This window comes from Typopeltis vanoorti, chromosome 18 (assembly GCF_054136105.1).
Source record: "Typopeltis vanoorti isolate ZY-2024b chromosome 18, IOZ_Tvanoo_1.0, whole genome shotgun sequence".
NCBI lineage: Eukaryota > Metazoa > Arthropoda > Arachnida > Uropygi > Thelyphonidae > Typopeltis > Typopeltis vanoorti.
In genome coordinates this window covers 20,558,694-20,579,716 of record NC_143566.1, presented here as the reverse complement: position 1 = coordinate 20,579,716, position 21,023 = coordinate 20,558,694, and the positions used below count along the sequence as shown (strand labels likewise).

The following is a 21,023-nucleotide window of genomic DNA, read 5'->3' as shown; positions in this document are numbered from 1 at the left end:
ATATTAAAATCCTTCATCTGTTCCTGTACTATACAGTCTTCCACCATGAAAGTTTTAAAATTTTTCATGGTGAGAGTGAAGTTGTAAAAAAAAAAAAAAAAAGCCCAAACATTTCTGTACGAAGAAAAAAATTTCCCCAGGAAATTTTTTTTCCAATTTTCCATGTACTTACCAGAAGTACATGGATTAAACATTTAGCTAGATGGACTAAATGTTGAGAAAGACCATGGGTAGGCCTATGATTTATTAAAAATATATATATATATATTTTGATATTCACTTTATTTTTCATAATTTTGGCAAGGAAAGTATTCAGGAAAATACAGTGAATTCAATTAGAGGGGATTCAGAACACAATGGGAAATCAAGTGTAACATGGAAATTTATAAATCAGTGACTCATTTATAATGTTACTTAACTCGATATACTGTATATCAAGTTAAGTAACAAAGCTATCGCTAGCTTCCAATTCTGTGCACCTTGACATCCATCTAATCAATAAAAATATTATTTATGGAAAGCAATGTAGAAAGTATGAGTCTTTGTTGCTATGTACAATGCCCTTTGGATGGATACCCCCCCCCTCTCCACAAGATCATATTCTGTCTGGAGAATGACAAAGACCTTTCTAAGGCTTTTATAAAAGGCTTCAGAGAAAGCAACTGACACAATGAAAAATGAAAAGTTGGTCCTTGTTGGGGTTTACAGAGAAGGAAATGATTGTCAGACATACAAAAATATTTTGGAAAAATTTGGAAAAAAGAGCAAAGCTAATAATAATGGCAAATACCTGTTGGATTTCTGCTCAGGACATGGACTGGTTATTACTAACACAATGTTCCAACATAAAAATGTGCACAAATTCACATGGAGAGAAAAGGCGAGGAATAAAAAAATCTCACTGTCTATGTTATTGTTGATAGTGATGTTTTCTCCCTGGTGCAGAACACTAGAATGTACAGAGGATTTGAAACTGGAAGTGATCACCATTTAGTTTTGAGCAGGATAAAAATTGAATTTCATATCGAAAAGAAGAACATAAAAAAATTTTAAAGCGAATAAAAGTTAAGCAGCTCTCAGATGTGAATTGTAGACTAAAACACACAAACATTATTCAAGAAAAAAATTAGTTTTAAAAAACACTAACTGATTCAGCCAGAGAGACATGTAGTGAGGTTGTCTGCAACGATAGAAAAATCAGAACTCCGTCATGGACACAGGAAGTTAAACAGGCAGTGAAGGAAAACAAGAAAGCATATCAATTATTCTGGCAAATAAATCAGCTTGTGCTCTTAGAGAATACAGAGACAAATGTAAGAAAGCTAAACACTAAAACTAGCTAAACAAAAGTCATGGGAAGACTTTGGTAAGATAGAAAATAAATATCAAGTAGGTGGCAAGATATTCTGGAGGTTGTTGTTGAAGCTCAGAAATGGGGGAAAGAATGCTGTAAAAGGAATTAGAGATGATAAAGGTGACATGAAAACCTGAGAAAAAAGATATCCGTGAAGTATGGAGTAATTACTTCGAAAAATTGCTAAATGAAACGACCAGTTATAGCACAGTGGTAAAAGACAGACCAGGCATGTAATCAGGAATACGTACTTGAAGTAGAAAAAGTCAAAGCCTGAAATGTGGAAAGGCAGCTAGAGGAGATGATATTCTATCAGAAATGCTCAAGTATGGAGATGTAAAAGTCTCACAGTAGCTGCACAGCATAGTTCAGAAAGCCTGGACAGAGGACAAATTCCAGATGATTGGAGTAGAGATCTCATAGTACCCATATATAAAAAGGAAAATAAAACTAAATGTGAGAATTTCTCTACTGAGTGTTCCTGGTAATATTTATGTCAGTATACTTGAGAAACAGTTGAGAAGGATTGTGGAAGAGAAGCTTGGTGAAGAACAAGCTGGATTCAGGCCAAATCTGCCGGTCTGGTTGGCCGAGTGGTTAGAGTATCCACTCTCCAGCTAAAAGGCTGCAGGTTCCAAACCCACCGTGGGCATGGATGTTTTTGATTGTCTGCGAAAATAGTGGTGGTGGTCGGTGGTAGATGGCACTGGTGTAGATAAAGGTAGCTGTGGTTAGTGGAGTGGTTGAGACAGTTGTAGAGCAGGTGCCCTCCCTCGATAAGTCCTTGGACTCCCTGCAGGTGTTATGTAATAATAATAATAATAATAATAATAAATAGAGGCCGTCAGGATCAGATTTTCACTTTATGACAAATAGTTGAGAAATCATGGGAATATAGCAAAGATCTGTATTTATGTTTTGTAGATCTGGAAAAAGCATATGACAAGGTGCCAAGAGAGAAGCTATTCAAAACACTACAGTTGTATGGTGTCGGTGGAGCATTATATCAAGCAATACTTAGTCTTCGAGTTGTAAGTCAGCAGTTAGAAATGAAGGAGGTACAGGAAGTTGATTTAATGTTAAATCTAGTGTCAGACAAGAATGTACATTTTCTCCTCTGTTATTCATTATCTATATGGATCACATTATGAAGGAAAGTGGTATTAAACCTGCTATCAATACATTACGGAAAATTATGGAGACAACTACCATGTTAGAGCAAAACTTTAGTTTAATATAGACCAAAATGAATACTCGAAGTTTCGACCTTCATATGAAGGTCATCATCTGGAGCATACACATATATACAGATAAATAAGCTGCACTACAATCCACATGTTTTGCTAAAGTTACTGACCAACCGTTACAACAATTATTGGCCTGACCTCTGGTTAAAAAAAAAAAAAACATTTACTACATCAAAGCTAGAGTCCTATTATTATCTATTGGGTTACAAAATTAAATTGGGCTGGAGAGCAACATGTTTTTATTTTTATATATATAAGATTAAAATTTAACTGACTAGAACCCGAGAAAGTATAACAAAAAACCTTTAAAAATTCAATACTAGTTTCGTCAGTATTCCGACTTCTTCAGGTGAGTAAGAAATAACATAAGACTTATAAAAATAACAAGGTAAAAAACATGGACTTTCTAGCTTAATAAAAAGAAACAGAATAGTAACAGTCATATTTGAATAGGTGACCGCATGCTACTGTTGGCATGAGTAGAATGTGTCTATCTATCTATCCCAATTGCTTTAACAGGCCTTTAAGGCCCACAACTTTCCAAGCATGCTTGGATTTCGTAACCGAAATACGAGGATAGAATGGTCACTCCAATGCCTCAAGGTATTCTTGGCTGTATCCCTGTGTGTTCACGGGGCCGGTTTGCCTGCTTGCGGGATGAAAAACACCAGATAAACTGGCGGAAAAAACCCTACTGCCCGCGCCCAAGACCGGCTAACTTGGCTATGGCTGAGGAAGATCCTTCAGCTCCTCACATCTCCGACGGGAATCGAACCTAGGACATTCCTTCCCCAGGCATATGGTTGCGAAGCGCAAAGCCACTAGGCTAACCGCGTGGACGAGTAGAATGTGTGTGACAGCTAATTTTAGAGCACCAGTATTGGATTACTGCGCTATGTGAATCAGGCAAATTATAGCTTAGATTGTTGTTCAAGTGTGAAGGGTCCAGAACTATTTCTTTTGATTCTATAATACGTCTTTCAAATTCATCCTTACATATATATAAATTGGTTGTGTGGTCCCAATCAACTTGGTGTTGACGTTCTTCAAGGTTAGAGCTTGCGGAGAAGAGCACGACTGGAAAGGGTGCTCGCTCGTGTTCTACTATAGAAGATGTCACGTCTATGTTCCTCAAGACAAAGTGAAACAGATTTATCTGTCTGGTCAAAATAAGGTCGACCACAGTCGCACACAACTTTATAAACACCAGGAAAATGCAGTTGGTTGTGTTTTGGTAGACTCAGAAAAGAACGAAGTTTTGGCAGAGTAGTATAGTCTGTCTTTACATTGAATTTCTTCATAATTCTAGATAGTTTTGAGGTAAGAGAGCTGATAAATGGTAACTCTATATGAGTGATAGGGTTGGATTCATCTTCTTGTCAAGGTTGTTGGCGTGGTCTCAAACATTTAGTGATGTTACGAGATGAACATCCATTATTTAAGGTGTTTTTCAGGAAGTTAAGCTCTGTTTGTAGGTCTTCCTTCTGTGGAAGTGAGACATCTTGCTCGATGGGCAAGGGTGGAGATGATGCCCAGTTTCTGAAGAGGGAAGTGATGAGGAGCCATGCAAATATCTATCAGTGTGGGTGGTTTTCCAAAAAATTGAAAATTTAAGACAGTCAGGTGATCTACTGATCTTTTGATCTAAGAAGGGGAGAACGCCGTTAATCTCTAGTTCTGAAGTGAATTTAATGTTCTGATGTTGATTATTTAAATGGTTTAGGAAGTTTTGAAGTTCCTTCAAATCATGTTCCCAGATAAGGAAGACGTCATCAATGTAGCGTAACCACAGTTTAGGTTTTAAAGTAGCTATAGAAATAGCTCTCTCTTCAAAATCTTCTAAAAAAAATGTTAACTAAGACTGGGGATAGAGGGCTGCCCATAGCTAAACTGCTAGTTTGTTTATATATTTTATCCTCATAGCACAAATATATATATATATATATATTACCCACCCTAATCTCAACAATAATGGTGTCATAAAAATTCCAAGAATTTGATTGGCACATCTTCAGCATACTTTAGGACTTGAAGCAATTTTCAGCTTTTGATTGTAAACTATTCCATACCAATTGGATGAAATTTATATGTATAATCAGAGTTTATATATAATCCTAGTATATATATACACACACACACACAAGGATTATATATAAACTCTGATTATACATATAAATTTCATCCAATTGGTATGGAATAGTTTACAATCAAAAGCTGAAAATTGCTTAAAGTCCTAAAGTATGCTGAAGATGTGCCAAATTCTTGGAATTTTTATGCCACCATTATTGTATAATGGTGGCATAAAACATATATGTACACACACATATATATACACATACATATACACACACACTAAGATTATATATAAACTCCGATTATACATATAAATTTCAACCAATTGGTATGGAATAGTTTCCAATCAAAAGGGCATCAGGGGGCAGAACCCCCTAGTATATATACACACACTAGGGGTCTCCGTCCCCTGGTGCATATGCCCCCCCCCCTTAAGTTCCGGATTGGTAGGCCGGTTCTCCTTGAATTCTGGTGACTCGAATTTTGAAGATTTTTATGCCACCATTATTGTTGATTACCCACCCTAATCTCAACAATAATGGTGGCATAAAAATTCCAAGAATTTGATTGGCACATCTTCAGCATACTTGGTATCTAGCATACTTTAAGACTAAGCAATTTTCAGCTTTTGATTGGAAACTATTCCATACCAATTGGTTGAAATTTATATGTATAATCAGTTTATTTAAAGATACCAAGTAATTTTATATATAAACTTGGTTTTAATCCTATTTCCCAAATCAGCAAACAGACAAGTGTGTCAAGTTTGCGCCTGCATATAGTGCAAGTCTGAGGCAACTCGTGGTAACGTAGTGCCAGTCTGAGACAACTCGTGGTAAAGGTGGAGTAAGGTCTGATCACTTTCCCTAGAATTTTCCCCTAATGCAAAGCACATCCCCTCAAGATGTATGATACTATGCATTAAAGGCAAGGGTCACTACCCAGACCGGTTTCGGCCTTTATTGAGGTCTTCGTCAGTGGGAGCCAGACCTAAAAATGCCAAGGTTGAAGTAATACAGAGCTTATGAATTTTACCTAAACAAATTGCCACAAGGTGCTTTGACTTTATTAAATAATATCTCAGGATGAGAGAGAGATGCAGAAAGTTTTTTAAAGAACTGTATACACACACATTTATATATATATATATATATATATATATATATATATATATATATATAAAACAAACATGTTACTCTCCAGCCCAATTTAATTTTGTAACCTAATAGATAATAATAGGACTCTAGCTTTGATGTAGTGAAGGGTTTTTTTCCCATCAGAGGTCAGGCCAATAATTAGCAAACCACGTAGATTGTAGTGCAGCTTGTTTCTCTCTGTGTGTGTGTGTGTGTATGTGCTCCAGATGATGACCTTGATATGAAGGTCGAATCGTCAAGTGTGTTCATTTTGGATTATATTAAACTAAAGTTCTGCTCTAACATGGTAGTTGTTTCCATAATTTTCCATAATATATTCTGATCACCGTGTAAGCATGCAAGAAAGGAAACCTGATATCAAAATTGGAGATGTTAATGTCAGCTCTTTGCTTTATGTGGACAATGTTATACTTCTAAATAAATCCACTTCAAGTTTGCAAGATTCCCTGAATAACTTGTAATAGATATGGTATGAAGTCAGCAATAACAAGACAACAAAAATAGGCAGAAACATAGAAAATATCAACTGCATTGTGAATGGAGAACCTATAGAACAAGCAAAACATTTCAGCTTCTTAGGCACGATTTTAGTGAAGATGGTAATTTAAATGGAAATAGACAACAGAATCAAAGCTGGTATGGTAGGAAGTCAAATGAATAAATTTATATGGAACAAGAGAGAAATTAGTCAAAACACTAAATTAGCTGTATACAAGACAGTGTTCAAACCAATTTTAACTTATGGATCTGGGAGCTGGGTTAGAAGTAAAACACTTGACCAAAGACTAGAGACCACAGATATGAGAGTCCTGAGAAAGACTAGGGGCATGAACAGATAGCATCAATGGCAATATCATATTAAAAATGAGGATATTAGGAAAGAACTTGACATTGTTTACATCCAGGAATGTGTTAGCAGAGCTAATCTCAGATGGTATGGTCACTTAAACAGAATGAGAGAGGAAAGATTAGCAAAACATGTGTTCTCTGCCAGGTTGGCAGGAAAAAGGCCCAGAGGAAGATCAAGATATAGGTGGATTGATATGGTAAAAAGTGCCTTAGAAGATAGAAATGCAAGTTCTGATGTTGGAGTCTTGACAGGTAACAGATTGATTGAGAAGAAAATTGTAGATAGGAAGTTAGTAATAATGTAAATTTTTCATGTAGTATTGTACTATCATATCCTGTACACCCCTTGAATGTACATGTCAGGAATTTGATGAACTGATAAAGGTGAGCTAGCCAGACATACAGGGATAGGAGGATTTGTTTTTTGTCTTAAAACTCAATGTTTTTCTTTTATTTTTTTTATTATTCTGCAAGACAGGTTAACTATTAGGCAGACAAGATTTATCAACAAATCATGGCAGTAACAAATCAGAATGAATGCCAATTTACTTGGCTGTGACAACTCCTGAGTTGAGATTAAGAGTTTAAAAATGAAATTTTACATGTTTTCATTTGAAGATTTTCTTTTATACACTGAAACTAATGGCCTCATATTACACTATAATGAAATGGTAAACTATCCTTAATGTGAAACTATACATGCTTTTTATGCAAAAATTACAAAAACTTATTATATTGAAGCAATAAGTAAAATAAACTTAATTACTTGACATTTCAATCACATTAAAAAAGGTATCTAAAATACATATGTACACCACACTACTACATTGCAACTTAGTACAGCATATTACAGCATTGCTAAACTTATCATAATGAGACCTCATATGGAACGAAAAGATCTGCATAAATACAAACGTATGCACACACACAGTGTCCCTTCTACACCTAAGAAAACCAATTCCATGAGATCGTTCATTATTACATAAAACTGGTAACACGAACCATCATTTTAATGGAGGAATCACGTCATTTGTTTATCTTTCCAGAATCCTGATTTCACACAAAAACTCAAATACGAGCATTTTTTACCTAATCACACCAAAAAACTACTTTTAATAAATTTTGAATAACTCAGAATAAAGCATTTTTTTAAATTTAATTTATAAATCATATACTTGAAACACTAAATATCAATATGAAATATCAATAAGACAGAAAAAAACAGCATGGTGATATAAGATGCGATAAATTAAGATATACAACAGAACTGTTTTGATGAGTAATAATAATTATAATAAATAAGCAACAATATAAGCTAATGTATATCCAAAAAATATTAAAATTACCAAACACTGATATATTTACTGTGTCAAAGCAAAGAGAAAAATACAAAAATTCCTGGAAAGGAAGTCCACTAGTACCATAGTAAGATTAACATTAATTTTGGCATTCTGAATGACTGCTAAGTCATCACACCTAGCTTGATTTCATGGAAAATCAATCCTTTTCAATTCTTAGCAATTGTTTTGTAAAATTTTATTAGACAACTAAAAAGGTAATTCATTGGTTACAATTTTACAGTCCAAAGTGTTCATAAAGGCAGGGATGTTCTATATATAAAATTAGATCAATAGCTAAATCAATTGGAATTATTAGGTTGAATTAAATAGTCCTGTTATTTTTAGGAGACTATAGAACATTTAATAATTTTATTACCCAATTCTGGAGCAATTCAACCCTTCAAAACTTTGTTCAGAAAGACACTTGTTTAATAATAAAAGCATTCTTAAGCTACAGTCTGTCCTATGTACTATTTGGTGCCTCTAGTAGGAGACTGTTCTGGTGGACTTCAAGTCCTCATTTATTTTAATGATGAACTACTTAACCTAGAATCCCACAAAATTAGAGCTTATTTAAAGCTCCAAGGATTCCCTTCCTAGTCTGCTGAGGGAGGGATATATGAAATCCAGCAACACCTATAACTTGCCTTACATAAATGAACATGAAATAGTAGATTATGGGTCACTATGAACCAAACAGGGATAGAGGAAGGGAGATGGATTAGTGATGTCACTGCCTGAGGACATGAGCTGTTGGGTTCGAAAGTGTATTGTAGGAAAGCAGAAATGGGATTAGTGACATCATCCAGTCACTATGAACCAAATAAGAGTAGGATTAAGGGATTAATGACATCACTTGCCTGCCAAAGGTTAACCATGAACCAAACCAGAGGTAGGGGAAGCAGGAAAGGGATGACTTTGGGTTGGATTGGTGGTCATCACTTGTAGGCCTTTGACTTGAGTATGGCATTATGGGTGAGATAGTTGGTTGTCAATAGGTGACAGAACAATTTTTTGTGTGTTATTTTACATCCCAACTATTTTTTGACAGCAGTAATTTTAATGTGTCACCAAATGGCAGAATTTGATTTTTTTCTAAAATACTTCCTCAGTTTTGGCGATTCTGGTTTCCCACGAACTTATTTTATTCTGAAATAATTTGATTGTGGTGTTAAACAGAGAGCACAGTTCTTTTTTTTAATATCTATATTAATCTGTATATACTTTTGCATTTATAATTAAGCAGAAATCTGTATAATTCAAATATTTTTAAAATAAATGTCTCATTAGAATATTTTGCTGAGTATAATAAATTAGTATACTTTGATGTGATTTCTAAAGATGTTAAAAATAATTTTTCTTATTAAATTATAACTTTCTTTTACCATAATTAATATCAGCTTCTATGTGATTTTTTTAAAAAAAATCATGGGTTTGTATATCAAATTCAAATCAGATTAAGTAAGATTTTCTCTCATCTCATTGTGACTTCCAGAAGAAAGGAGTTCTTATCACACTATATATAAAATACACATAATTACAGCATAATTTGCTCATTTAAGTTAAAAATGGGTATTTTATTAGAGAGAACAGAATTTTATTTACAGGCTTCAAGAGAATAAATGATAAGTAAATTTACCTTGAAATATTTCCCATGTTTAGTCTACAGTGAATGCTTGAGAGCTCTATTCACATTTCAGATGGGAAAAAGAAGTGGTCCAGACCATTTCAATAAGAAAATTGTTCATTACTCACCAATTCTGGTTTAGAGTATATTAAAATAACTGGTCAAAAAAAAATGTGTGTCTGAAAGCATTGGAAGTACATCTGATATGGTATGTCTGGAAAGAATGAGATGCCTGGCTGAAGATTCTGAGTATTCCTTACACACAAAATAAACACGTGGTTTTTGTATAGTGCTAATAAATGTCCAAAAATAAAGAATGTTTGTCAAACTCAATAAAATCACGCAATTCTAATTTTCCATTCAAAATGCAGATGGGTGATAATTCATATTCTTTGAATGACAACAAGAATATCAGATTTGATAAAACGTGGGAAATCTGGTCTTCCTGATCATGGCTATGATGCATTTCAAAAGTGACTGCAAAAGCAGTTGATCCTTAAAGAGCACCAAAATGTGGTAGGAAGAAGTCTGATGTAATTAAAAATAGTAATAATGACTAAGATTTCAAAATATGGACTCAGTCCATATTTAACATCCAGCTGAATTGTAAACAATACAAGAAGATAAATAATCAGTTTTTTCAAAATACCAAACAGCAGTTAAATATAACTAATACGATTCCAGAGTAATAGGTGCTAAATAGTAGTCAAAAACCAACCACATAGTGGGTGCATAGTAAATACCCAGCCTGTCTGGTTAACTGAGCTGATAGTATCTCCATTCTCCAATCAACAGGCATGGACGTTTACGTAAGAAAATAGAGGATTTTCTTAACTTTGCGAGACCACAATCACCCTATTTATTGAAGGCAAAAAGGAGCTTCAAAAAGTACCGTTTGTTTGATCTCTAGAGCAAGGGAATAATTATACAATCTTATGCTACTTAAAGCAATAGATGTATAATAGTCCTATTCTTATTGCAAATACCATGAGATTAACATACTGACCACCTCAACTTGAAGATACTGCTAACATTAATCAAGTGCCATTAAAAACAGGAGCTGGATGATAATATGCATTCACCAGCACCTAGATATTCTAGGCACCTAAACAGGACTGAGCAATAAAGTCTAATGGACTCCAGCCAATTAGGCTACTGATATATTTTTTTAAATTTTATTATTTATATATATATATATTTAAGAGAGATCAGGCTAGGATCAACAGCTGGCCGAATTAGAAATGCTGAAGTATACTAGTGAATGTAATGTAGTTTGTATACATTTGTATAAATCCCAATTCTGCCAGATGTTTAGCAACAGCTACTGAAGATTCCTTATCAGTCAAACTGCCTACTCCCAGTCATCTTTCATTCCTTCCATTTCAATGCTGTGGAACAGCCCTCATGAAGCATTTCCAAAGGACAATCTCCAACAATTCAAGAAGAATATCAACACATTACTTTACTCTTAAACCTCCCCAAACACACAGCATTTGTTTGCTATAGGCTCTTCTGCTTTTCGCATGTGTGGAGGGAAAATTAAAAGTATTCCAAGTGAACTTAATGTGAAAGCTGAAATGTTGATTATTTATGAGCACGTGCTGAAAAGTTGTGATAATCACCAAGAAGGAATTGACGTAGAACCATGTAACTTACACATTTTTCTACATATTCCCTATGAAGTGTTATATACTTGTAATAATGCTGCTGCATTATTTGCAATCCTCTGAGAAAAAAAGTTGTATATCAGTTGCTTTAATATCATTTTTGTTCTAGGTTTATAATCAATTACAAAATATATATCATAAAATACATAAAAATGATTATGTAATATTAGCAAGAAACATGAAAATTAATAATACATGAATATATAGAGAACATACTCTAAACAAAAATGAAGTGTTATATATTTGTTATAATGCTGCTGCATTATTTGCAATCCTCTGAGAAAAAAAAGTTGTTGTATATCAGTTGCTTTAATATCATTTTTGTTCTAGGTTTATAATCAATTACAAAATATATATCATAAAATACATAAAAATGATTATGTAATATTAGCAAGAAACATGAAAATTAATAATACATGAATATATGGAGAACATACTCTAAACAAAAATGATAAAAAATTGATCGACTTCGTAGTTTATGATAACCTTAAAATAATGAATTCTTTCTATAACCATAAAGACATACATGAACATACTTGCAGCAAGAGGATGGCAATCAATACTGAATTACTTTATTTTAAATGAAAAGACAAAGTTCTCTTTAGATGTTAGAGTTCAGAGGATATGAAATAAGTAGTGACCACTTCCACGCTAATATAAAATTAAGATTACCACCTAAATGGCTACAAATGACACGAACAGAAAAAAAATTTTAAACATTTGTTTATGAAACTAGATTATTAAATGACAGAAATATACAATGGCTATATGAACAAATAATTAACCAATATTTAAATTAAATAAAATGAAGAAATAGAACAGCTTAATATAAAAACGATACTAAATACAGCAGCAAATGAAAGCTTAGGAAAGACCAAAAAGTCAATAAGAAAAAAACTGAAGATATGGGACAATAAAATCAAAGAAATAATCAAAATGGAAAAAAAGAAGCATATCATAAATGGTTAAGCAGTAAAAGATTAGAAGATGAAATAGAATATAAAAGAATAAGAGCTATAGCTAAAAGAGAAGACAGAAAAATCATGGAATAAATTTGTTTCTAATTAAGAACATGATTTGCAATAAAATAAACCCAACGTACAGGGCGATTATAAAATAATCGTCAAGTGTTCAGAGCCCTCTAGCGGGTAATGTATTGGACGAAACACACCAATATTCGATAGACGTACACAGTGGAACATGGGGATTCTATTTAACGAAAAAAATAGTATCAAAAATCGCCAACAGGGGAAATTTTGGCACTGTTTACTGAGTAAAATGCATTCATTTGCATTATCAGGTTTCTTGTGAGCGATCATGCAATAAAAGGAAAGCCTTAAATTTCTTATACATAGACAAACTGCTTTTCGATGCCTCTTACCTTACGTGAGTGTGCTTTGTTAGTCAAACTCTATTATCAGTGGAACAATAATGCCAGTGCTTGTCTTCGTGATTTTCAGCTTGTGAAAAATTTACGAAAAGAACCGATTAGCGTAACAAACTTACGAAAACTGATTCGGCGATTTGAAACTACTGGAATTCTAGCAGTGCAGGTAGGCAGGGGACGCAAACCAATCAATCACCAACAAGTTGAACAAGTTACAACCTCTATTGTGGAACAGGAGATGATGAATGTGCAGGGTACCAGCAGTGCATGAACAATATCCCTGCAAATGGATATCGCATACACAACGGTGTGGAAAATCCTACATCAGATGTTGAAGTTTTACCCCTATAAAATCCGTCATGTTCAAGAATTGCGACCACACGAATCAACTTATCTTTGAGATTTTTAGCGTGCATGGAAGTGGATGATGCATGGCCGTGGCAGATTTTATGGAGTAACGAAGTGCACTTTTATTTGAATGGCAATATTAACACATGCAACTGTTGCATTTGGGCTGCAACTAATCTGCACATGTCTGCAGATGCCTATCCACTCGCCCAAAGTGACATTGTGGTGCGGATTTATGGCATCTTTTATCATCAGTCCATACTTTTACGAGGAAAATCGGCATGGACCAGTGACCTGTTCCGTCAATGCTAACAGGTATGCCAACATGCTACAAAACTTTGTGGTTCCACAACTGCAGCAAAGAGGATGTCTCGATTCGACCATCTTCATGCAGGATGGTGCACCACCCCACAGGTACAGTACATGTTCCACATGTTTTGCGACAACATTTCTCTGACAGAACAATCATTAGTCGTGCATTTCCCACGCCATGGCCACCGAGACCGCCTGATCTCAATCCTTGTGACTTTTGGCTGTGGGGATTTCTTAAAAGCATTGCATATCAAGGACACGTACCCGATATTCCAACTTTGAAAGATCGAATAACGTTACACATGAGACAAATCAATTCCGATATGTTGTGCACCGTATGCAGTTCCTGGAACATCAGAATGGTGGTCATATTGAACCTCATTTGTAATTAACAATAAATGTCATGAAATTGATGTATGCAGTCTCTCATTTGCCATGTAGTCATTCATTAGTCACACCTACTAAAATTAATTTGGCAGTGCCAAAATTTCCCCTGTTGGCAACTTTTGGTACTATTTTTTTTTCGTTAAATCGAATCCCCATGTTCCACTGTGTACGTCTACCAAATATTGGTGTGTTTCGTCCAATACATTACTTGCTAGAGAGCTCTAAACACTGGACGTTATTTTATAATCACCCTGTATATAAGATTTCGAAACATTTAAGTACAGATACTACAATAAAGAGTAAAATTAAACACCAAATGAAAGTAGAATTTCTAAATTTCTATACAGGATTGTGGACAAATAAATATTTTAAAAAATATACCTGGCAAACATTTAATGAAAATGAAAAAAAACTAAAGAAGAATTAGAAATCAGTCTGAAAGAAACAAGAAATGGAAAATCACCTGGAGAAAATAAGTTAGGTTCAGAATTATATAAATTACAGGAATAAGGTTCAAAGAAAGACATTTTTAAATAAAATCTATTTAACAAGTAACCTGCCAACAGAATGGAAAAAAGCAATAGTGATGCTTATCTTTAAAAAAAAAAGGTAGTAGAGATGACCATAAAAATCATAGAGGTATCAGTATTCTAAATTCCAGTTACAAAATATATAGCAGAATTTTAAAAGTACAAAATGGATTTAGAAAAGGACAATCATGTATAGACCCAGCCTTCTGCCTAAAATTAATAATAGAGAAAAGAGAATAAAAATTTAGAAACATATATTACATTTATTGATTTCGAAAAAGCATTTGACAAAGTTAAAAGAAGTACTGAAATAGAGAGGCTTCACTTTGGCAATGCAAAATTATTCAAATATAACTGGATATTGAATCCAACACTATTTCAAAGCCGAATAGAGAAACTACAAGAGTTTCAGAGAAACTGCAAGGGTTTTATGCCGAATATAGATAGAAACTATAAAAGTTTCAGCAGGTCCAAAACTTTTCATGACAGGGGCAACTCGTAAAGGTGGATTAAGTTCTGATCACTATCTTTAGTATTTTCCCATAATGTAAAACATCTCCTAGGAGATGTATGATGTTATACATTATGGGGGGGGGGGGGTCACTACCCAGACCGGTTCCGACCTTGCATCATAAATCATTGCCCCGTCATGAAAAGTTTTGCTTGCGCTTGGACCCGCCAAAACTTTTATAGTTTCTATCTATATTTGGCATGAAACTCTTGCAGTTTCTCTATTCGGCTTCGAAATAATGTTGGATTCAATATCCACTTATATTTGAGTTAAAAGAATTTTTTTTATTTAACATATTAAAAGAAAGACAAATACCAAATAATATTCTAAAAGCTATCATAAGTATATATGAAAATATATCAAATACAAATACAAAACTTATTTATTAATTACTGACCATTTTCGAAAAACAAAACTACATTAGAGCCTACCAGTTTCGCCAGCAAACTGTCTGGCTTTTACAAGGCATTTACGGAGACATAAAAACTATAAATGTTGGCGATGTAAACCACAACAGAAGTATCTCTTCCGGCTTAGCACATCATTTCTGTACATCTAACCACACGATAGAGGTGGCAAAACAGCTCCATGCCATATCTGGATGACGACTACAGACATCGTTTATTCAAGGAAGCTACAATAGTGTTAATAACCGGTGGAAACCTCAACAGAAATCAGGGTGCAATCCTAAACAGTTCGTGGAAAAACCTGATCCTCTCTCTAAATCAATCTGACCTACAGCTAGCCAGTAACCACATTACACGTTTACAACAAACATGCATGCGTGATAATGAATAAGAACAATAAGTCCTCTCTGTCATGCGAACGTGTAACCTTAGCTACTAGTTGGTTCACAATGTTTTTTATGTTCCTTTCAATTTGCATTTACTAGTTTTTATGTCTCCATAAACACCTTGAAAAAGCCACAGTTTTAAATTATGAACTATCATATCCGAGAGAGAAACCAAGGAGTCTGATAGGGATGTCCCCTTTCAGAAACTTTCTAATATTTATCTAAATGAAATAATAATAAAATGGAATAAAAATTTCCATCAAGGTATTAAACTTCTTCCTACTGTGAACTTAAACACTCCTTTTTGCTGCTGACCAAATAATAATTACAAATTCTGAATATAACTTACAGAAACATATTTTTAAAGAAATGAAGAAATTATGAAAGAATTAAACCAGGAATCATTAATAGAAAAAAATTAAAAAATATAAGCATAAATTGATGGAACACATTGGAAGAATGAAAACAAAGATTACCAAAACAAACCTTAAATTACAAACCATTAGGAAAAAGAAAACCAGGACATCCTCTAAAGAGATTCAACGATGAATTCTAAGGTCGAAACAGGCCACTCTACCTGAATCCTTGAAAAACATGATGATTGCTCTAGGGTGTTTATCATAACTTTTCAGCCTCCAATCATAATTTTATTTCATAGCAGTCTCCATAACAAATGCTGAGCATCACATATGAATGAAGGAAAAATTATAGTTTCAATTTTCACCATGAACATGAAGTTAGCAATAAATAACATCTGAATAATAACTTTCCTTTCTCTAAATAAAGTTATTTGTTTTGATCTGGCTGGAAATTTCTTGAATATAATTTCTTTGATAATATTTTAAGTACCAAAGGAGGTGGGGAAGTGTGTGTGTGTGTTTGTGACAATTCCAGGAGCTAGTTTAATGTTGGAAGTTTCACCTTACCTCAGTCCTAAAGATATTTTTCAGGTACACCTTTGTTTGTTTACACTTGGATAAAGGATTAAACTAAAAATTTATTATAGTCTAACCAAGTGAAAAATAAACTTCCAACATCTTTCTCTAAATCCAGAGAAATTTAATAATACAGTGGTACACCAGTTGGCAACTCTTATAGGTAAATATGACCTCTCCATTGCTTCTGCCTTAGTATCACCACTCTGAGTCTGCCTCCCACTGACGAGACCTCAATAAAGGTCGAAACCGGTCTGGGTAGTGGCCCTTCCCTTAATGAATAGCAGTATACATGTCCGCAAGGAGATGTGCTTTGCATTATGAGAGATACTGAGACAAGGAGTGATGAGATCTTGATCCACCTTTGCTATGAGTTGCCAAGGGATGTACCACCTTACCTCAGTCCTGGAGATATTTTCAGGTGCAAACTTTGTTTGCTTACACTTGGATAAAGGATTAAATTAAATTTATTATAGCTAGTTTAACTAGATAATAAAAGAGGATGAAGGAAAAAAAAGTTAGCCCATGATTATTTACAGATCATTTACTTCTAGTACAATACAATGTATGATAAGGCTTTAAGAAAGATGTCAATTTTTTTTTTCTTTTACAACTAATATGCAAGGAAAATTAAAGTATTTATAGAAAACTTACTTTGGGAATTTATATAATGTCATATACAGTGAACTGTACCTGTAGTATATTCCAGCAAATTATTCCTGCTCTTTCATCCTTACATCAAGTTCTGCTGCATTTTGAAAAATTTATATCATAAACAACTTGTGAACCATACCAGAACCGAATTAAAGCCATTTCAGAAATTACTCTTGTAGTGTTCTCAGACCTGCTTTCCCTTTAATGATAAAGTAAATTTTCGAATGACCAATTATTAATGGCTGGTCACCTTCAAAAATCATGTTTCTCTTATTTATAGTGAAATACGACATGGCATGCAACCATGCGGCAGCAAGCAGCGATTCATTCGAATAAGTATAAACATTTAAAGCATTACTGTTAGTAACACAGCATCTTTTTATTAATAATCAGTTAATTATGAAAATTACAAAACTAAGCTTACATGTTATTATGCAAAAAAAAAAAAAAAAAAAAGACTGCAAGTTTAATTTTAGAAAAAATTAATTTCAAAAATTTGTAATTTATAAGCAGCAATTATTTTCTTTAATCACACAGAAGTGGTTTGATAGCTCATGACTACAAATACAATGGAAAGTTCCATTATACTGACAATAATCAGGAAACTTCCCTTAGAGTATATTAGTTTAATAATGAAATATCTACACTTACATAAATCATAGAAAATGACTTCAACTCAAAGGGTAAGACAGAAAATTAAAAAAGGAAAAAGTGAAAAATTCCCGAAATATTAGTAATTGATGAATGCATGGTTAGTAAAAACATTAAGTCTTTATAAGACAAATTCAGCAGAGTTAACATAATCTGAACCAGAATACACCTGTTAACAATAGTGGAAAGAAAGCAACCCAACCTTCATATAGAGGAAAAGTTGAGAGAGACATCTTTAATTCCAGTTGTCAGTGAAGTGTCATCCACAGCCGAGAGTCTTTGCTTCAGTCAACACAGCGAAAGCAGTAGTAGTAACTCCAGAATGCGAAGAAGAGTGCCAAAGATTCTTGCTATTCAAATATCTGCTTTGAGATTACAAAACTCTTTTAATTTTCATATAAAATTTAATCTAAAATTTAAATCCTCTTCTTTCCTAAGTAAAATAAGACTATCCTTAAAACAATTTTGCCTTACAGAAAAAAAAAAAAATTCTTTTGGTACATTTTACGTCTAAATTCACTTATACAAATGCTTTTTTTTTGTTTTTTTGTTCATTTTACATACATACAATGAAATCTCTATTTAACATTCTTCAAGGCTAAATAGAATACAAAAAAAATGTTAAAAATTGGAAATTTGATTTAAAACTACATTATTCTTTGCAATTTTTGTTTTCACACAAATATTGCATTAACTTTACTAATTCTCTTTCTGTGAATAAAAACACATTATGTTTTGTGGTGATGACAGCATATTCATACCATACTGATGTAATTATATTTCATTAAATATAATTCATCAAACACTTCATCATGGCAATAATGCAATGCTTCAATGAATTTTTTAAAACTTGACTGATTACTTCAAGCTTCTCCCATCAGCCACTATACAATTATTAATTGTAAATACGATCACCTACTACTAAAAGAATAGTATACTCTGCATTTTGGCCTTACTTCAAAAATTTAGGCGCTATAAAAAACATCCCTCTGAATTCTCTCCCCCCCCCCCCCACACACACAGTGAGAGAGCTAACATAGTGAGATTTGTTGCAAGCACTATTGAATCAGCAACAAATGATTTAACTATTAATTTAAAAAATGACAAATAGTCAAGATTTAAATAAGAAAGATAGTTTAATTGATTTAGAAATGAGAATGATTCATTTTGGAGAGGAAATCAGCTCTACTATTTCTAAGTGAAAACACTGCTACTTGAAAATGATACTGAAATTCCACAATGATCATAAATTTAGTTTTAAGCAGCTATCCTGCACCTAAAAACACTTTAAATGCTAAACATTATTAAATAGCCCTCTATTGTATTTGCTACTTTTCCCATGTGACTTGAATTTAACTCCTTTGCTGAATAAAAATGTTAAACTGAAATTTCATTGTATGTAATGAAATACAATCATTAACAGCAAAAAAATTAGCTTATTTAATACCATTTATAATATAAATAGTATATTAAAATATTTTAATACCTGTTTTCATTTTGCAAACCTTTAACTACAAATATAGAAGAAAGGTGGGAAAGCAGCAACACTTTATTAGCAATTTTCTGTGCATGATATGTATGCAAGTAGTAAAATAGATGTGCAACAATTAAAAATAACCCCAAAATAATAAATATACATCAAGGTAGCTTTCTTTCCTTTAACATCCTTTTACTAATCTTTTTAGACAAATCCTCTAGTAGATAATTTTTTTTTTCAAAGTATTTCATTCTAAGCTTGTGTTCACAAACCCATTCTCTGTTTTTAAGTCACGACTTCCTGAGTTTCCACGAGAAAAAAAAATTCTGCTGTCTCCATTTAAAAATGCTTGTTGACTTATTGGATTTAACTGATTGTAAACATATCCATTGTAAACATGGTACTGAAATCGCTTAGAACTGAGAAGGAAGGAAGGAGGGAGGGGGGGGATTAACTTCCAGTGGTGTTAAGAGAAACAATGAAAATAAGATTTGTCATATTTAACCAAATAAGAGCTGAAATCTGTGACTGAAGTCTTTCTATCCAAATTAGAAAGACAAAAACCTTTCCTATAGATAGATACTACTCCAACAAACTGGATAACATCACCATTCCTCTTCCACTTTCCTTTAAACATTTTAAAATGATATGGATGTTAACCAATAGCTGCTTGATAGTTCAGCTTCAAATGCATGATTTTTTTTTTAACTTCCTCTTTCGTGAAACAGCCTTATTCATGCCATTCCATCAGAAGGACTACTAACTTCAGGTATTCAAGAAACTTTAACAGGTTCTTTCTTCTGACTGCTTGCTCTCAACGTACTTGTGTTATAGGTTTTGCAACTCCTCCGTGGTATGATAATAAAGTGCCTCCATAGCACAAATCAGAAGAATGCCAGTACCAACGTTGCACCCTTCTCTTGAAAAAGCCTAAGTTTGATTCTCATCATGACAGGAAGAATCTTTACATGGATTTTTTCAATTGAAGGCGAGTTAGCTGATTTCATATGGGCAGGGTTTTTTCTCCTGGAAACTCTGGTTTTTCATCCCACAATCAGCCCTTCAGAACACATGTAATTTACAGACAAGAAATACTACTGGTGGTGAGCAGTATATGATGTTGATGTAGTTTATGATGGTAGTAGAGGTTTGATATAGTGGTGGAAATGGAGAATTGTAGAGTAGGTGTCGTTCCTCAATGAGTCTTCGCACTCCTTAGACATGTCATGAAATAAATAATAAAACTGAAAAACTTGTGAGAGAGCAAAACTGGTGAGCTGGTGTGTAGTAAGTGTTTTGGGAGGGAGTGTGGAGAGAAATTAAGTACAGAGTAAAGTAGAGAGCACTGATAAGAAAATGTCCATACCAGTGATAATAATGAAAGTATGGCAGAAGGTCAGAAAAACACAGAAGACCTGAATGAGAAAATAGTGCACTTAAATGTAGTCCTTCACAGAACAAAGCATGAGATTGAAAGGCTGCAAAAACATCAAGAGATTAATTAACTGAGAAGAGAAAAATGCAAGATGTCCAAAATAAAAGCATTAATAAATGAGAAAGAATGTTTTAAATGATTCTTTGATAAGAAGAGTGCTTCAAGAAGGTGCAACAAAATCTTGTTACCTGTGCAAAAATTAATATCAGTTCAGAACCCAGAAAAGCAAAGAGAAAGAATTGTTTGTTTTGACTAGCACCAATGACCCAAGAGGTGAGAAGTATTATAT

The 21,023-nt window shown here is 33.5% G+C and overlaps 1 protein-coding gene across 6 annotated transcripts in view; it reads right to left on the bottom strand.

Moving 5' to 3' along the window:
- Positions 1 to 21,023, bottom strand: part of SpdS (Spermidine Synthase) — a 121,010-nt gene that overhangs the window by 83,246 nt on the left and 16,741 nt on the right. For 2 of the 6 annotated variants that reach the window (XM_090408136.1, XM_090408142.1), the window contains exon 3: positions 18,025 to 18,184. The exons of 1 other annotated variant lie outside the window; for it this stretch is intronic. In XM_090408136.1, coding sequence (XP_090264262.1) covers positions 18,025 to 18,055 — 31 coding nt within the window. In that variant the 5' untranslated portion in view covers positions 18,056 to 18,184. Of the gene's footprint in view, positions 1 to 17,210; positions 17,371 to 18,024; positions 18,256 to 21,023 lie in introns of all 6 variants that reach the window. 3 more of the 6 variants (XM_090408141.1, XM_090408140.1, XM_090408138.1) reach the window with 3 other exon arrangements.